The 16,353-nt window shown below is 40.4% G+C and overlaps 2 protein-coding genes across 7 annotated transcripts in view; both read left to right on the top strand.

Moving 5' to 3' along the window:
• Positions 1–16,353, top strand: part of MPPE1 (metallophosphoesterase 1) — a 43,008-nt gene that overhangs the window by 5,286 nt on the left and 21,369 nt on the right. The window contains exon 1 of one of the 4 annotated variants that reach the window (XM_076329995.1): positions 15,360–15,488. The exons of 2 other annotated variants lie outside the window; for them this stretch is intronic. The gene's annotated coding sequence lies outside the window, so the exon portion shown is untranslated. Of the gene's footprint in view, positions 1–15,359; positions 15,489–16,120; positions 16,224–16,353 lie in introns of those variants that run through there. One more of the 4 variants, XM_076329997.1, reaches the window with a different exon arrangement.
• Positions 4,857–13,451, top strand: LOC143156464 (uncharacterized). Of its 3 annotated transcripts, XR_012994627.1 has the most exons (8): positions 4,857–4,946; positions 5,751–5,890; positions 6,495–6,575; positions 8,520–8,610; positions 9,533–9,719; positions 10,644–10,741; positions 12,682–12,751; positions 13,105–13,136. XR_012994627.1 is itself a non-coding variant. In XM_076329999.1 (7 exons), the coding sequence occupies exons 1-7, from the start codon at positions 4,914–4,916 to the stop codon at positions 13,231–13,233; spliced, it is 759 nt and encodes a 252-aa protein (XP_076186114.1). In that variant the 5' UTR covers positions 4,857–4,913; the 3' UTR covers positions 13,234–13,451. The 3 variants fall into 3 exon arrangements, 2 of the variants coding, with proteins under 2 accessions (XP_076186114.1, XP_076186115.1); XM_076329999.1 differs by lacking the exon at positions 12,682–12,751 and having other exon boundaries at positions 13,105–13,451; XM_076330000.1 differs by lacking the exons at positions 12,682–12,751; positions 13,105–13,136 and adding an exon at positions 10,459–10,511 and having other exon boundaries at positions 10,644–10,735.

The following is a 16,353-nucleotide window of genomic DNA, read 5'->3' as shown; positions in this document are numbered from 1 at the left end:
CTCTGTGCTTGTGCCAAGGCTCGGGAAAGCCAGACTGCTTCTCCCTGTTTCAGGGAAGGCTCCTGAACACAAATGGGATTATTACTTCCTTACGCAAGCTTGAAACAAGATGGAGAAAGGGCCTTTTTCCCGTGTTGGCCATTTTGTTCTGGATTGTTGTTCCATGATTTTTCAACTGGCATTTGTCTGTGAGATTGGCAGCACTGATTGTGCCAAAGAACATAACGGGCAGAAAGACTGCATGAGCCTTGCCATCTTCCGCCCTGAAAGGGACTCAGGAGTCATTGCTGACACAGCTGGTGGATGGAATAAAAGAGAGATTAATTTGGGGCAGGTGAAATTTTTATGTGTTTTTACAGAGGCATGTACATTTTCACAGGAGAATTTTAATTCCTGGAAAATCTCATGAGGGTAGTAGGTCTCTGAGGGTTGAAAGGTCACATACTGCCCTTTAATCTGTGTGGAAAAAAGGCTACGCTTGGAGTTACTGTAGGGTTGCATCAAGTAATCCTGTGCTCATATATTTTCTGACAAATTAAATCAATGATTTTGGTGCACATGTAGCTGAAAAAAAGTGCTATGGGTCACATTCCTACTGTTTGGCAGTAAGTAGCAGGCTCAGCACCGCTGGAATCGATGACATTTTCATTTGTGTGTGCCAGCATGGAATGTGTCTCTGTTCATACCAAGCTGAGTTAGAAACAGAAATGCAAGGAAACAAGCATGTGTTCATCAAATCAGCTGAATAACAGTGTACGGAAATGTTTCTGCTGTGATTGTTTACAGTGGAAAGTAAGTATCTTAGTGGCATTTCATACATTTAATGCCACAGAGAAGTTTTTTAAAAATCATGTATTGTTAGCATCTCTGGAAAATGAATGTATTTCCTAAGCAAGTACACAAAAGTCTTTTATTGTTTGTATATACATGCAGGCTAACATTATCTTTTGATTTTTGGATGCTCCAAAATCTGATGTCCAGTGCTACTCAGCCTTGGGCCATTTTTACAGATCTATTGAGTATCTTTAATTTGGAAGAACGGATGCTCATTTTGAAGTGGAGCCACTCAAAATCAATGACTGCTTTTGAAAATGTTTGCTTGTAATGTGCATGATAAAACCTACAAGAGCTTCAGCTGTAGCTTTTTCCGAGAGTTTGAAGAAACAAGTAGGGTTTTTTTGCTGTCATTTGGATCAGCACTTGTTTGATAAAATCTGAATCTTACACAAACTCCTCGCAGGTCTAGCTGCATAGCTGAGAAACCTGGCTGTTGTCTGCTTCCTCCATCTATCTTCAATTCCTGTGCCAGCCATGGAAAAGCAGGACAGAGGGAGGCTGCGCGGCTCAGTTTCTAGGTCAGAAATTGGGAATTCTTGCTTCCCTTTTAGCTCTGTTGGCTCATTTCCCAACTTTTCTGTGTGTTGTTTTCCAGCCTGTAGAATAGAGAAGATGTTCTATGGGTAACAGTTTTTGAGTTCTGAAAATATTTGGGTCTTAAAAACTGTACATAGCTGCTGCATCGTTGTCAACTCCTGGGTAAGCAGGAGAGCAGCAGTGTGCCCAGAACTAGTTGTTGTGTTTGTAGAAGAGCTAGGGAAACAGGGTCTGCGGACTTCACATCTGAGAATGACCCAAGACATATCGCGGGCTTGTTTTCTCTGCTACTTCTGACCTGTGTAGGTTGTTGTCTGAGTACTGCCCAGTGCTGCCCTTTCCATGCCTGCTCTAGTTTCTGCAGAAGCCCTGAGTTAATCCATCTGTGCTTCCTCCTCTTTTTGTTTTACTGCTCCACCCATAGTATTTTAAAAAAACAAAACAAAACCAAACACCTGGGTACCATGGGAATGTAAGTCCTAGCGAGCCTTGCACATTCTTTATAAAATACTATTCCTTGATATTCAGGTGGCCTTGCCTTGGGTGGTATTAAGCAATTATGACTACTCCTGACATTCCCAATGTTGAGGAAAAAATTGTTATCCTACTCTTACTGTCTATAGTGAGATACTGGTATATAGGGTATGCTGGATTCCACTGTGCTGATCTTTCTCCACCGCACTGGGACTGCCATACTACAGCTTCCCTTTGTCACTTGAAAAATTATTTCTGAAGTAGTCATTTTACAAAGTTTTGCAATATATCAGAATTCCTATTGTATCAGAGCATGTTCTCTTCTAAATTAATAACATGGAATCATTGAAATGTTGGCCTAAAAGGGGCTTTAAAATGATCTTTTTGTCTGCTTGCTGTATGCCAGTATGCTGTGCATATTAGATATACCTGTATCCAAAGTCATGCTGAATCATAGAATCATTAAGGTTGGAAAAGACCTCTAAGATCATCGAGTCCAACCGTCAATATATATCATTCTCTGGTCCATTTGTTAAAACCTCTAGTGAGGGAGAACTATGTGTATTTTTCTTCGTTGATATTAAGAAAATTTTCCCTGTCATCCAACTGAAGTAATCTCTGTTGGAAAGTAACTTTATTTCTGCTCATCCTCCTCTAGAGAACACGGGAAACAATTATTACCATCCTTTACAATGACCAAAGATAAAGATTAAAATATCAGTTAAAATTATTCTTGGCAGTCTCTGTTTTCGGGACTAAACAGAGTTATTTCAACCCTTCCTGATATGCTGTATTTTCTTCCTCATGTAATTTTTATTCCTGTTTTCTAGACTCCTCAGGACCTCACCTGAGATCTTGTTTGTGCTGGATAAAACAGAATAGAACTGAGTAATTACCCCTCAGGATATTGCTACTCCATCTGAAAAAGGGATCTCCTTTTTTCTGCAGCACCATTGCGTTGCTGGCTGGTACTATACCTCCCAATTTTATTTTATTTTTTTTTTTTACTGCTACTGTAGCTAGTTACATCCAGCTGTATTTTTATCTGGAAGCGACTTCCTGGTTTTCATACTATGAACTGTCGGTTGCTAATTTATTCAGTGTTAGTTGCTGATTAAAGTAGCAATTTTGTTGCCAGGCTATTTAGGGACAAGGTGACTCGTCACGGGCCCCAAGAATTAGCAGTGTTGTGCGGCTGCTCCTGCGATTACGGAACCAATACAGAAATCTTCACAGACAGAGGGGATTTCTGGCAGCAGTTGACAGCATGGGCACGTCGTTCCCTCCCATGCACTCTTGGATCATCAACAGCCTCACAACCTGGATCTTGTGTACGTTCAACTTGGCACAGTGGCTTTTACCTTGCACTGTGACCTCTGTGTGAAGCGCAGGGAGTTGGCCAGATGGGCTGATCCAGGTTGATGGCGGAGGAGGAGAGATGCTGGGGCTGTGCCCTGGAGCTAGAGGTGCGCGCCACCTCCCGTAATCTGATTACATTTACAGTTCCCACTTGCAGCCTAATGTGATGGGAGTGTCTTGTACCAGGTGTTAGGTAAGTTGTAGGCCCACAGTAGGCAGTAGTGAGCCGCTGTCATCTCGCCCCTCTCTTCCCAGGCAACTATTGGTCCCTCGCAAAAATTGCCAGGCTCTGCAATCAGGTGGGCTACACGGTCAAGATGGAGGGGCAGGTGGCATCTGGCAACGTTTTACACCAAAACAAAAAAAGACGGCAACATGCGATGGGCTGTAAGTAATGAGAGGGGCAACATTTTATACAGGGACAGGAGACGCAGAGAACAAAAGAAGACTTAGATTTGAGACCTAGAGAATGGGAGAGAAACAGGGAAGGTTTTGAACTGCCAATAACAAAGGCTACTGAGATCAGCAGGCAGTAATCACTGCTTTGGGTCAACCTTGCTGTGATGGGTGATCTTCTTGTGGCTGGTGAGTGTCTTCTGTCGGTATGTTATCAGTAAGGTCCAGTCCGTCATGAGGGTGGAATGCTTTCGTCCTGCCTGTATGCCCTCCAGCCTGGTCTGCCAAAAGTACCTCCACAACACAAAAACTGAAGCCAAAAACCAGCAAATAGTAGTAGTACCAAGTACCACAAATACCAAGGGTACACCCCCCCGCGTTGGGTTGCAACGTTACCAGGCATGCTGTTACCTCCTGCCTTGGTGGAGGTTACTTGAACAGCCTGTACCGTGGCTTCTCTTGTGACAGGAGCGGGAGATGCAGGGCACGCTTTTGTAGAGATACGCAACTTGCTGTGTGTTGGCGTCCAAATGTGTCCGTGCAGATCTGCGACTGGCAGTGTTCTCAATCCCGCGCACTCCCTGTCTGTTAGTCGCAGAAAATAAAATTGCGAATAAAACTAATGACAATTTAAAAGAGACAAGCTGAGACTGGGTGTTTTTACACTGCCTCCGGAGGGTGCGGTTCACAGCCACAGTAAAGCTGATTCCGGAGGGCCCACAGCTGGATCAGGAGTCCCGCTGTCACCGTCCGGTACAGGCCGGGTGGGAGATCTCTGCCTCAAGGCGGGTAAAACGCGCCGGGCGAGCTACGGTGCGAGCCCTTCCCAGCCGCGGCAGTGCCCGCCGGGGGGCGCTCGCTGCTCAGGCGGCCGCCGCGCCGGGCCCCGCCTGCCTCGCACCCCGGCCGTGCCGCTCCCGAGGGCGGAGGAGACCCGCCCGGCGCGGGGGCCGCCGCCGCCGCCGCCGCCGCCGCCCCGGTCCCGCAGGCCCCGGCGCCGGGTCGAGCGGCCGGGGCTGCGCTTGCTGCCGTTTCCGTGGCAACGGTGGGGCGGTTAGCCAGGGCCCTTGACGGGGCGCGGTCGCTCGCCTATGACGTCCGCTGTTCGGAGCCTATCTGGGTGGGCTTCGGTGGCAAAGACGCCTGCCCGAGCGCCGTGAGGCGAGCGGTGGTGGCAGGCGGTGGATCGGGCAGCCAGGCGGGGGCCTTCCACGGCGCGGTCCCCCCGGGGCGGCGGGTGCGTTTGAAAGGGCGCGAGCGGGCCGCGGCCCCTCCTGGGGCGTCCTGCCCGAGGCGGGGCTCCCGGCGCCATGGCCCTGCCCTCCGTCCACAAGTGCCTCCAAGTGAGTGGGGCCCTTGGCGGTGCCGGCCCGCGGGGTGGCCTCCCGTCCGTCCGGGGCACGCCCCGGTTCTCGGGAGCCCCGCGGAAGGCCCTTCCGCCCCGGCCCGGCCTGGAGAGAGCGCGCAGGGACGCTCGGGCACGGCGACTCTCGGCTCGGCCTGGTTTGCCTTCGCCTTCAGGGGCAGAGCTCACGCTTACAGCAGCTTTCGGTTGCTGATCTTCCTTCTCTTGACTGAGTATCTGTCGACAGCATCAGTTTTTCTTAATACCCTGTAGGTTAGGGCATGATCGTTAGTTGCATTTGGTGCATTTTGGGTGATAGGCGTGATTATATACTGCTGGGCGAGGTTCAGCAAATGTGCGTGCAAGAAATTCTGCTAATGCGGCTGTAGTTTAGTCTTTCAGCTTCGGTGAGGTTAAGACAAAAATAAATACGAGCTTCGTTGCAGAGCTGGTGTTTTGAGTTTAGAAGTATAACTGAAAACTGGTGTGTTTTGTCCCTTTGTCACTTTTTTAAAAAATACAAAACCGTTTTGCCTTATCGTTCAGTAATGAATTATGAAGTTGCATTAGAATCCTTTAATATATATGTTAAAGAAGTTGTGTTTTAGTCAATTCTTCATAAAGTTTGAAGCCAATTATTTTTCCTGCTGCTTTTCTTTATATATTTATATAGTTCAAGACAAATGTAGTAAAACTTTTGGGAGAGAATTTTGATCTGAAATGTTATCAGCTCAATTAATGCTTGATCTGAAAATGTTGCTTGATTTTTTTTTTTTTCTTTTTTAATTGTCTTCCTTTTCAGCTCAGTGATGAAAATGAACAATTAGTCAAGAAGTTGAAAAAACTACACCTAAAAAATAAGGAGCTAGAAAAGAATCTGGGCCAGATCCAAGAAAAACTGCATCTGCAGCAGTTAATGCATGACTATGTCACAAGCAGAGAGTAAGAATTGTCAAACATTACTTTTTGCATCAAAAGAAGTGCAATATTTCAGGACTCGTACCTTGTTATTCTTCAGATGAACTAGGCCTTACCTGTTCTGCATATTTTGAGGGCTGTCTGTGAGCAGGATGGTGGGGATGGAGAATGCTGGAGGCGTGTAAAGGAACAAAGGATGACTGGGGCAACCTGGACAAAATTCACTGTTGTAGTAAACCAAGCAATTTTGATATCAATAAGTAATACTTGAGTTATGCTTAGCCAACATGCTGTCTCTGTCTAACTGCAAAGAGTTTTAGACTGTTTTGCTCACAAACAGTAGTAAGCTGGTTAAATTGCATCAGTACTGTTTAAAAGATTCAGAAACTGGGACCTTAGGACCTGAAAAACTATAGCACTAGTGTGAAGAGTGTCCGGCCAGGATTTAAATACCTGTTTGCAGAAAAATTCAAGTTTAAATTTGGTGCGTTTATTTGGTTTCCTGCATGGAAACCTCTATTGTCAAATCAAACTGAAAAGTAATTTAGCCTTTTTCAGTTGCTTTGTTTGATCCAATTAAAGTTGTAAAATCTAATTTTATTAAGCTGTTGTGTTTGTTTCAATTAAGTGTTCAAGTTCAAACGGAAACCCATTTGTGGCATAAGGGTGGATACAGCAAGGATCTTAATCTAGAGGGTGACAGTGTCAGGTGAGTTCTTGGAAACTGCAAATTTAATTCTTCACAGAATTAAACATTCTTCTTTGTGGGGTAGAATATGTTGTTCATGGTTAAGTCAGCTGAATTTTTGTTTGCTGGTATGGAAGCTGCTTTCAGCTTTGGAAACAATGGAAAATAATTTTATTTACATTTTAAAAGGAAATACTAAATCTTAGATTAATCTTGAAAATATCAGTAAACAAAAAACAAAATGGACTTCTTTCTCAAATCTTTCACTAAGAAAAATTGAATGAGTTAAGGAAGCTCTATGGTGTGTGTGTGCACACGTGATCCTTTTTGTAGATTTTTAACCTAGAATTATGTAATTACATTTTCTATTTTTTTATCGCTCAGTTTTATGTATATATATAAAATTTATAGCTAGTACTGCTTTCAAAATAAGCTACACAAGTGATTCTACTTTTCAGTCTAATTGATTTTAGAAGTGAGCCACGACTTACTGTAGTTTGCCAGTTAATGCTAGAAATGAACTCTTGTAACTGTATTTTTGATACAAAAGATACATTTTTGTTTTAAGAAAATGTGTATTGAAACATTTTAACAACTAGGCATGCTACATAAGATGTTGGTCTATGACTTAATTTAAAATAAATAGGCTGCTCCATTCTTTCAAAGGCTGCTTTTTGTCCGCTTACAGAGATGGGCTGTGGATCTTGGAGGCAGATAAAGATAGAGGCAGTCCCTACTGCTCTTGATTCAACCACCCTGTTTTTAGTGTTCCGTTTAGATGGCTGTAGAAGGCCTGTTTTTTTCTTTTTCTTTTTCTTTCTTTTTTTTTTTTTTTTAAAAATACCTTTACAGTCCACCAGACTCTCTTTGTCAACTATGTAGGAAGGCTGGGTGTCTGGCTCTGGGCTTGAATTGAGTACCTAATTAGGTGCTTATGTTGAAGAAGTCTGAGTTATTCTTTGAATCTAGTGCTGGACCTGCTTTGTATTAGGTTGCACATAGATAACCTGACTTAGCTTTTTTTCTAGCATCTATTTGTATGTTATTTTACAAAGCTGTTCTCTACTAGTATCGCTCATCCTGCTTGTGGCGCACAGTCGTGACTTAGTGTGAATGCTGGCTCTTATTCGAATTCCTAATAAAATAGGAAAAACGTCTGTTCATGTTCATCAGTTACATTGTGGGCCTGATACATGTAGACTGAATGCTATGAAATACTGTAGGAAATTAGTGTAGCAGAACTTGATGCAAGGTAATATCAAAGGGAAAGATAATATCCCAAATCTGTTTATTTTACATTGATGTTACCCACTCATACTCATTTTCTCATATATTTCATTCACTCATATCCTCACACTCACGTACTCAGAAGCAACGAGATGTGTGTGTCCAGGTGGTCTGGCCAGAGTTGCTTGTGTGCAACACGGAGAGCTGGGGATGCTGCCTCATGAGTCCTCGTCATGGGTTCTTGATTGGTGGCAAGAAACTAGCTTCTGGACAAACTTTTTTATATCCTTTAGGAGTGGTCTTTTGCTATTCCTGTTGTGCTAATGGGGAGAGGAATGATATATGTGACACGCTGCAAACTCGTTGCCACCCTCCTGTTGCTAGTGTACAGGTCTTCCATTAACGAATTATTTGTACTGAGGTTTAATCAGAGCGCGGCCATGTGGGCTGGACAAAAACAACAGGGTCCTCAGTCTGGCTGAGTGAAAGGGATTCTTTGCCATCCATACAGACCATTCTTTTAACTCTTGCTTTGCTGTTTTTTCTGGTACTTTTTCTTTCTGTGTTGCCAGTCACACTTCATTCACACCCATCTTAAATATTTCTGTTACGAGTCTCTACAGTACAGCTACAGTCCAAGTGATCTCTATGGGGCATCTGTAATATTTTTATCATAAAGGATGCACATTTTGTTGGCTTTCATATTTTATTGCAATTTATGCATTTCTTCTGTTTTAGACTACTTCAGATGTATAATGATCTACAGAAACGTTACGTTAAAGAAATCAAAACAAACCAGGAGCAAAGCGAAGCAATTAAAAATCTCACTGTAAGTAGAATTTATAGGAGATGGTATCAAATAGCCAAACATAAGCTTTTAGTGAGACTGAAATGTAGTTTTTAGATTTGTAAAATGAGACCAAGTTTTTCTTTTTAAACTCATTTTTGTTTCCCACGCTATTGAGCTAATAGAAGGTAGTCTGTAGTTCCCTTTGAAAGTGAACTCTGTCACTGGTAGGTCTGTAACTGAAAGCTGTCTCCCCTTTCCTTGCTGTTTTCTTTATTCACCTACCTACCCCTCCTTCCAGCTGTATCTGCATCTTCCGACCTGTCTTGCGCCAGGCCTGATATTTTTCTGTATGTGTCATGAGCCGATTTATTTCAGAAATCCAGCAGTAAGCTAACCAAACGAAGGCGAATTGTCTTCTGTCAGGTAGCGAGATCTGTTGGCTTGCTGTGCAAAGAGACTAGCATCATAACTGGAGCAAAGGTAGGGTTGCGTGGCCAGGAGTGGTTCAAGAAGCTTCAAGTGGATATGGCCTCTTTAGGCATTGATCAAGCATTACAACTGACCAGTCTAATTGATTTCCTCCTAGGAGTCTGGAACATGGGCTTCATTTATTTGTGAATTAATACTCATTATGATTTCGATTATATGTACTTTTTCTTAGAAGTTGGCAATTGCTGCTATAAAAGTACGCTTTACTGTGTGGAAAGGTTTAGTATCTTTGTGCATGTACATTTATACTGTCTTGCAAGCATGTGCTCAGTAACAGATTTTTTTTAAAATGCTTTTGATGTATGCAAAACTTCACTTGCTGTATTTTTTTCTCCTTTCAGACACTTTGGATAAATGTAGTTTTAAGTCAGCAATTGAAAGCTCTAGATTTGCAGTCAGGATATGTTTCCAGTTGTATTCAGTTGAACTGTGTTTGTTCTATGCATTTTAAAAAAAATTAGTTTCTTGACAGATTAAAATTCACGAGCTAGAGCATAATCTTCGAGAGCAGAGGCAAAGAATTGAGCAATTGGAATGTAAAAAGGTTTCTTGGAAAACTAGTGCTGTTTCTGGAAAAAGAAGTCGAACCCCAGAGGGAGAAGTAACATCTCGCAGGGACATGTCTAAAAAGAAGGAGTCCTGTTGCAGTAAATATTTAGGTAATCATGCGGTTAACTCTGATGATGTTGCTTCCAGTATGCCCATCACAGATGATGCATTTCATTTCAGATCCAAAGGCACACTCCAGGTTATTTCTTCTACTTCAACCAGCAGCATCTAAAATGTTTTTCATTTTTGAAAACCTGTTACGTAAAAATGGTATCTCATAATCAATGTCCTATCTGTGGACCCAGCCCTGCATTTGTTTGTGATGAGAAAAGCAGCAGGTTTTTTTTTGTTTTGGTTTGGTTTTTCCCTGAAATTGGTATGTCGGTGTAATCATGGGTGGGAGTGCATGGCTGTATTTAGTACTATTTATTATTTTTTCCAGTAAGCTGTATCTATGCAGATCTCTTAGCGATAATGTTTGCTGCTCCATTCTTTGATTTTCAGACGCTGATACACAAAAGAACCTGGTTTTAGCCTTAAAATGTGGGACAAACCCAGACAATACTGGTTTGGGCATGTTCTTCCTCACATAAGTAAATCCACAAGTTAAGGTGCAATCCTGTTCCACTTCAAAGCGTAAAAAAAGAGATTGAAGAGATCATATAACGTAGGCATAATTTTCAGGAAATGTGCTGTCAGCAAGGGCTAATATGACCCTGTCGTAAGTCAGAAAAAGGTAATGAAGGCATGTGATGTATGTTTTGTGGATTTTGAAGTAAAATAATCCCACATTCTAAGAATCTGGCAGATGCAGATTATCCAACTGACAGATCCTGTTATCTTTCCTAGTACCTGGGAGTATGCTGGGCCAATTCTTAAGAATAAATCACTTTATGAAAAAGGTACTTTAAGAAGCTGAACCATAATTTTCTAATATCACAAAACGTAGGCAGCTCTTTAGCTGTAATATGATTCATATGAGGGGGAGGTTGACTGTAATGGTTGAAGTCTGTATTTTTTTTATTTGAATATAGAGCTATTGTTGAAGGAGATTAAAAAGCTGAAGAAAGAAAATGAAAAGTTGTCTACAGAAAGGAGAGCACTAAAAAATGAATTAGCCGGATTAGACAAGGTAATTTATTTTAGGACAAGTTTAAGAATAGGTGATTTTTGAAAAACTAACTTTTCTGCCTGAACTGAAACTTATCTTTAGGCTGAACTTATGCTGTTATCAAGCAAAATACGTAAAAAAAAAAAAAATCAATTTATAGCATTCTGAGAAAGGAATGGAAAAGAATGACTCCTTGAAACATTAATGTCCTACAGTACTGCTTGGCTAAAGAAGAGGGATAATGCAATTTTTATTTTTTTGGTTTTAAACTGCTGGATTTTCTTGTGGATTTTTTTTTAATGTTTGGACAATTTGGTTTCCTTCATGAGAGATTATTTGTCTCATGTCATTATGACATTAAAACTGTAACTGCTGATAACTGTCTTAATTCCTTCCAACAGACATTTGCAGACACAATAAAAATATTTTTTTGAATGATCACTTCTATTGCTTCATGATGTCAGTGAGCGGAAAACTATTTTCTCTTGAATTTAAACATGTCAAAGTTATGCCTCTGACAGAACTCTAAGCTTAGGGAGGGCAGGGGGGAGGGCTTTGAAGGTTTCGTGATAGATAGTCCATACAGGTGTAGAAAGAGAAAGTGTGAAAATTTGGTAATTCTTGAAATTATGTGAAAAGATGAAGAGATCTTATCTAGCTGTAGAGGAGACAGTTTAATGCCCTGACCTAAGATTTTATTTTCAGCAACAAACTTGTTTAAATTGTTTTTTGCTTATTCTTCAAGTCTTGTGTTGGATTTGTTTTTGGAGAATCTCTTTTCTTATCTTGCAATCCCCTCTCACAAGCTAAATAATATTATGCTAGCTTTTGTTACAGGGGTAACGGTAAAACGTGGTGATAGTTCATTAGATGTGAAACTTGTAGAACATTGAGCCAGGGTGAGTTCTAGATCCCCATGTTTGGGAGTTAGGGACAACTTGTGGCTGAAAGTTTGATCTTTCAGAAGAGAAATATATAAATCTGAGGTTATGTTTTTTTATCAGTGACCCTTTTTTAGGTAGTTTTAAGTGACTGTACGTTATTTAAGATACACGTAACTTCATTTAAAAAAAAAAAGTCATAAGAAAAGGCAGGAGAAGATGTCAAATACAGATGGATATAAGTAGATGCAGTGTTACTCTGGTAGACAGGACTTTCCAAGGTTGGTGAAATTGTCTTGGGTGATTACGTTCTGCTTGCTGTCCTTGTATTTCCCAACAACTTCTGACTTTACTTACAAAGGATCAGAATTTCTCGGTAGACTTGAGTTGCAGGAGCTGAACAAAACATTCAAGCTATGGGCCATCAATACTTTTAATAAATGAAGTTTATTTCTGTGAAGCTGAATTTATCTCCTAGTTGAATTAGGTGTAGCTAGAACTACTTGTTAAGTTACGCATTCTGGAGTAGCATAATTACGAAAGGATCAATCTGAGAGAGTGACACCACGTAGGCTGACATTAAATAAGTGCAACAGGACTTGGTTTTTACGGCTTTCTTATTGGACTGTCTCTTTACGTTCTGTGTAGCCTTACATACTGCTCTTTTTCATTCCCTCCTTTGTTGTAAATTGCTTTTATCTGAGCCAGTGGAACCTGTTGGATAGTGTTACCCGTATTAGGCTCTGTCAAGTTCAATGCATCACACATCTTATCCTCTTGAATACGAAAACCAAACTTTTTAACATAGTGTAGTCATAAATAATAGATACTATTCTGAAATAGGATATTCATTAACAAAATGTAGTTGTACTTAAGGTTCTAAACTGATACTAGCAATTTACAAAGCAGTTAAGGTCTAAAAATATTTTATATCTTTCTAGATCTAAATATGGTATCCCTTTTTGCACCTTAAACTCTTTAGTATTGTCTTGTTCAAATGCTAAGATCATCCTCCTTAGTTTACTCTCCTCATCTCTCTCCTTGCTTGTTGTCCCTGTTTTATATTCTTGCAACTTCCAGATCTAAAAAGTTGATGGTGTGTTATCTACTACTGGCTGACTTCAGCTCATATAGCTATGTTTTTGCACAGGTGAGGTTGACATTATTCCCTTGTCATTTTGGACTGTCATTTTGTAGCTTTTTTGATAAATCAGCATTTTTTCCTTCTCTTAAGTCATCTTTCCTATTATTAGTCTGTATTTCAGGCTCTAACATAACTTGAATTCTGCTTGCGTTATGTGTTCAGGGCAAAGTTTTAAATTATTACGTAAGGTTATAATTGATTGCTCTATATCGCCGTAGCTGTGTTTGCATAACTCAACCGTACATTAATAAAAACATAGAAGGTGTCTTTGAACTTGGGAACAACTGAAATGCTGACTAGCTCTTATTGAGAATGTCTTTGAAAGAAACTTTAAGGTGAATATTTTTGGGTTTCTCTAGGATTTTTTTGAAGAGATAGAAGATCTCAAGCATGCTGTACAGGAATCTGTGAAACTGAATAATCAGTATGAAAAGTGCTTGAAACAAATAAGTGTACTGTATGGACTTCCTTTTACAGCACATTTGTAACTCCTGATTAATTTAATGGCAAGTAGACATTCCGCATTTTTTATACTTACTGCAACATTTCCACCTACCATGGCTTACGTAGTACCACATTTTGATAATATTATGGATTCAATTGTATGATCTCAATATGACAAGCTACTCTGAAATGTTTTTGTATTTTGTGCCTTTGATTTTTGTTTACATGGTTTTTAAATAAACTGTGGTCTGTATAACTTCAACTAAGTTTCAAAACCTCTCTCTTTCACACTTATAAAATACATTCATTGCAGGAGTGGTTGTGGGTGTTTATGGGAATATGATAAAATCTTTGTATTTTAATTTGAAGAATGTCCCAATTTATCCTTTTCTGTAAACTGTATAAAATCAAAGTAGATCTGTAGTTTTGGCAATCTTTACGAATTTCAGCCCTAAGGATGTGCCAATGCAGACAGAAATTAATTCTATCATTAAATTATTCTATCATTATATTATTATTATTAAATAAGGGATTTCTTAAAAGAAAAATGCTAAATCCCTGCTTGGAGTTTTTCTTTCATCACAATAATAAGTTAAAATTTGTGGATGAAGGAAGGATTTAGGGTTTAGAATTGGGAAGAGTGTGTTCAGAAAGATGGGTCAGAGACTTGTCTTGCAGTATCAAAACAAGAATTCATCAGAAGCTCTTATTTGATTGAAGAGTGAGGTAATTGAAGAGCTCTGGTATTTGAAGTGCTGAAAGGAAACTGGAGTGCAGAGTCACAGTTCAGGAGGTAGAAATGTCACGTTGCTTCCGAGAGGGCTTGGAATGATAAGAGACAGCTCCCAGTTGCAAGTGTACCCTGCAGGAGGGAAACCTTGTGAGATTTGAACCTGAACTTGTTTGTGACTACATTTCACAAAAGTTTAACATAGTTACATTATAGAACTAATTTGTCTGAAAGTTGTACATCTGTACCTTTGTGACATTGCAATGGGAGAACTGAGTGAAAAACTATCAGGAGGTTAGAAATACTAAGCTTGCTTATAACCTCTAATACAGCTGCTTTAGCTTAAAAAGACTTGCACGCTCATTAGGGATAGGACTACGACTAGGGTTAGGACTCTTGTATCCCACTTTGTTAGGACAGTTTTATGTAGTTGTAAATTAATAAATAAATTGGCCTCAAAGCATATGAGATGTTCAGAGTTACATATTCACTAAGTGAGAGAGAGGGTAAAGCTCCAGAACTATTCGCTTCCTGGTCTGGCTGTAGACCATTGTGTCAGGTTTCCCTTGTTTCGTTCTTGGCTCGCTTGTAAATGAAAGCTGGCTAATGTTCTGAACAGAGGTGGAAAAGGGAAAGAGGAGGAGTGATGCAAGTCTGTGTTGCCAGTAAACTTGATGGATGAAAATAGGAAGAACAGCATGTGTGATGGAAGTATTTTAAGTGCAAAAATGTATCTAATATTTGTTAGTAAGCAAAATAAACATGAGTGCTGGAGAAGGAAGGCATCAAACTTCTTTTTTTTTTTTTGAGCACTAGACACTTGAGCATTTTTTTTTCCCCACAGTTTTGTGGTATAAAGTTATACTTCTAGCATGTTTAAACTTTCACATTATTAAATGAATCAGTAATTGTCCTCGTCCACAGGCTCATGAGGAAAAGTTCAAGGTTCTCTCTCCCCTGCCTAAAGAATGTATACGTTGACTGAATACAAAATTGTTGTGACTAGCAGAATTTTGCTGCTTGCCAGCTACTGAAGATAGCAGTTTTCCATTATAGAGTGTGTTCTCTGGCCAAACAATTGAAAATAACGAATATGGTGAAAATACTGATCTTACCTTTGTGATGAGCTTTTAAAACTTTTAAAAATCAGTTTTGCGTCAGGCCACTCCCATGTGTTTAGAACAAGAAACAGCGAGAAATCTTTCAGCTTTTCTCATAACTGAGATCCTGACGCTCTAGTAAGAAACCAGATTCTAGTCTAATCTTAATAATCAGCCATGCAAGGAGGAATAGTAGCAATGTATTGTACAGCAACATGCTGAACCACAGCTCCATCTTGCAGCGCGTGTGCAGTCTGACAGCATTATTTTTGACCTTGCCATCACGTGTGAGAGGATGTGGGTCTCTGGTCCTTGGGTACCCGTATGTGAGGTTGGGATTACTACTGCATGTGCCTGGTTTCCGGTTAAACTGCTTTTACTTTGGTGTGCAGAGATGTGCAGCTACAGTCCTGAGCAAACAGTTCAGCTGGGATGTGAGCAGCCATGGGCTGGCAGGTGGCAGAGCAAGGTAGGCAGGGATTTCTGTCAGCCAGTAGTCGGAGTTGTCTTTTGTTCTGCATCACTGACTTCCTGTGATTTTTCTTTTCTTTTTTTTTTTTTTTCTTGCCTCTTTCCTTTTTTCTTTCACTATCAGGAAAGCTGGAGATGTAGGGTGCAGATGGGAGACCTCTGGCATCTTCCAAATCTGCGGCACACTCCCAAAATAGTAACAGCTAGCAGCAGAAATGCCGGGACAGGGAATGTTTGTAGAAATGACTGACTCTGTTTGAGGTTTTGATTGTGTCAGTTGCTGCTTGTGACTTTTGAAAATGGCGGTTTTGCCTTGAAGATGTTTTTCTTTCCTGCTAATTGCAGGTTTTGAGGTTTTTTTTGCATTTGATGGGGTCATTTTACTTCTGAAGACCTGATTCCCCCCGCCCCGATATGTAACACTGGCTTTTTGCTGCAGCTCTGTAGCTGTTCGGACAGCTTCTGAAGAAATTTGATGTGTGAAAAATAATGAAAAGCTTCTAGAGAATGCATAGATATTGATAGCAAAATGACAGGTTTTATTTGTTTTAAGCTTTGTGTAGGTTGTGAATAAGAAGAGTCATAGGGTTTTTTGGTTTTTATAGTTTGTTTTTTTTTTGACATGCCTAATGCAAGTTAAACAACTTACTGGCATTTTCGGTTCAAATTAGTACTATTTTTGTTGGAAGAGGAGACTATCTAGGACTACCAAAGTCTGCTTCCAAATTCTGGGGTAGGTGCAGTTTGTGCAGGATAAGGCCATATGAATTTGTGTGCTTAGTTAAGAATTTACCTGTCTTTTGTCTTTGTTGCTGTATCTGTTGAACAGACATTTCTGCTTTAATCTTGCCGTGTTGTTAGAT

This window comes from Aptenodytes patagonicus, chromosome 2 (assembly GCF_965638725.1).
Source record: "Aptenodytes patagonicus chromosome 2, bAptPat1.pri.cur, whole genome shotgun sequence".
Lineage (NCBI taxonomy): Eukaryota > Metazoa > Chordata > Aves > Sphenisciformes > Spheniscidae > Aptenodytes > Aptenodytes patagonicus.
Note: the sequence above shows the minus strand (reverse complement) of the source record. Positions and strands in the feature narration are given on the sequence as shown.

Bases quoted from the DNA above. Each gene is read 5' to 3' on its own strand.
- LOC143156464 (XM_076329999.1), top strand. From the start codon at position 4,914: ATGGCCCTGCCCTCCGTCCACAAGTGCCTCCAA. The intron at 9,720-10,643 runs GTAATCATGCGG...ATTTGAATATAG, and splicing joins CTGTTGCAGTAAATATTTAG to AGCTATTGTTGAAGGAGATT. The intron at 10,742-13,104 runs GTAATTTATTTT...GGGTTTCTCTAG, and splicing joins AATTAGCCGGATTAGACAAG to GATTTTTTTGAAGAGATAGA.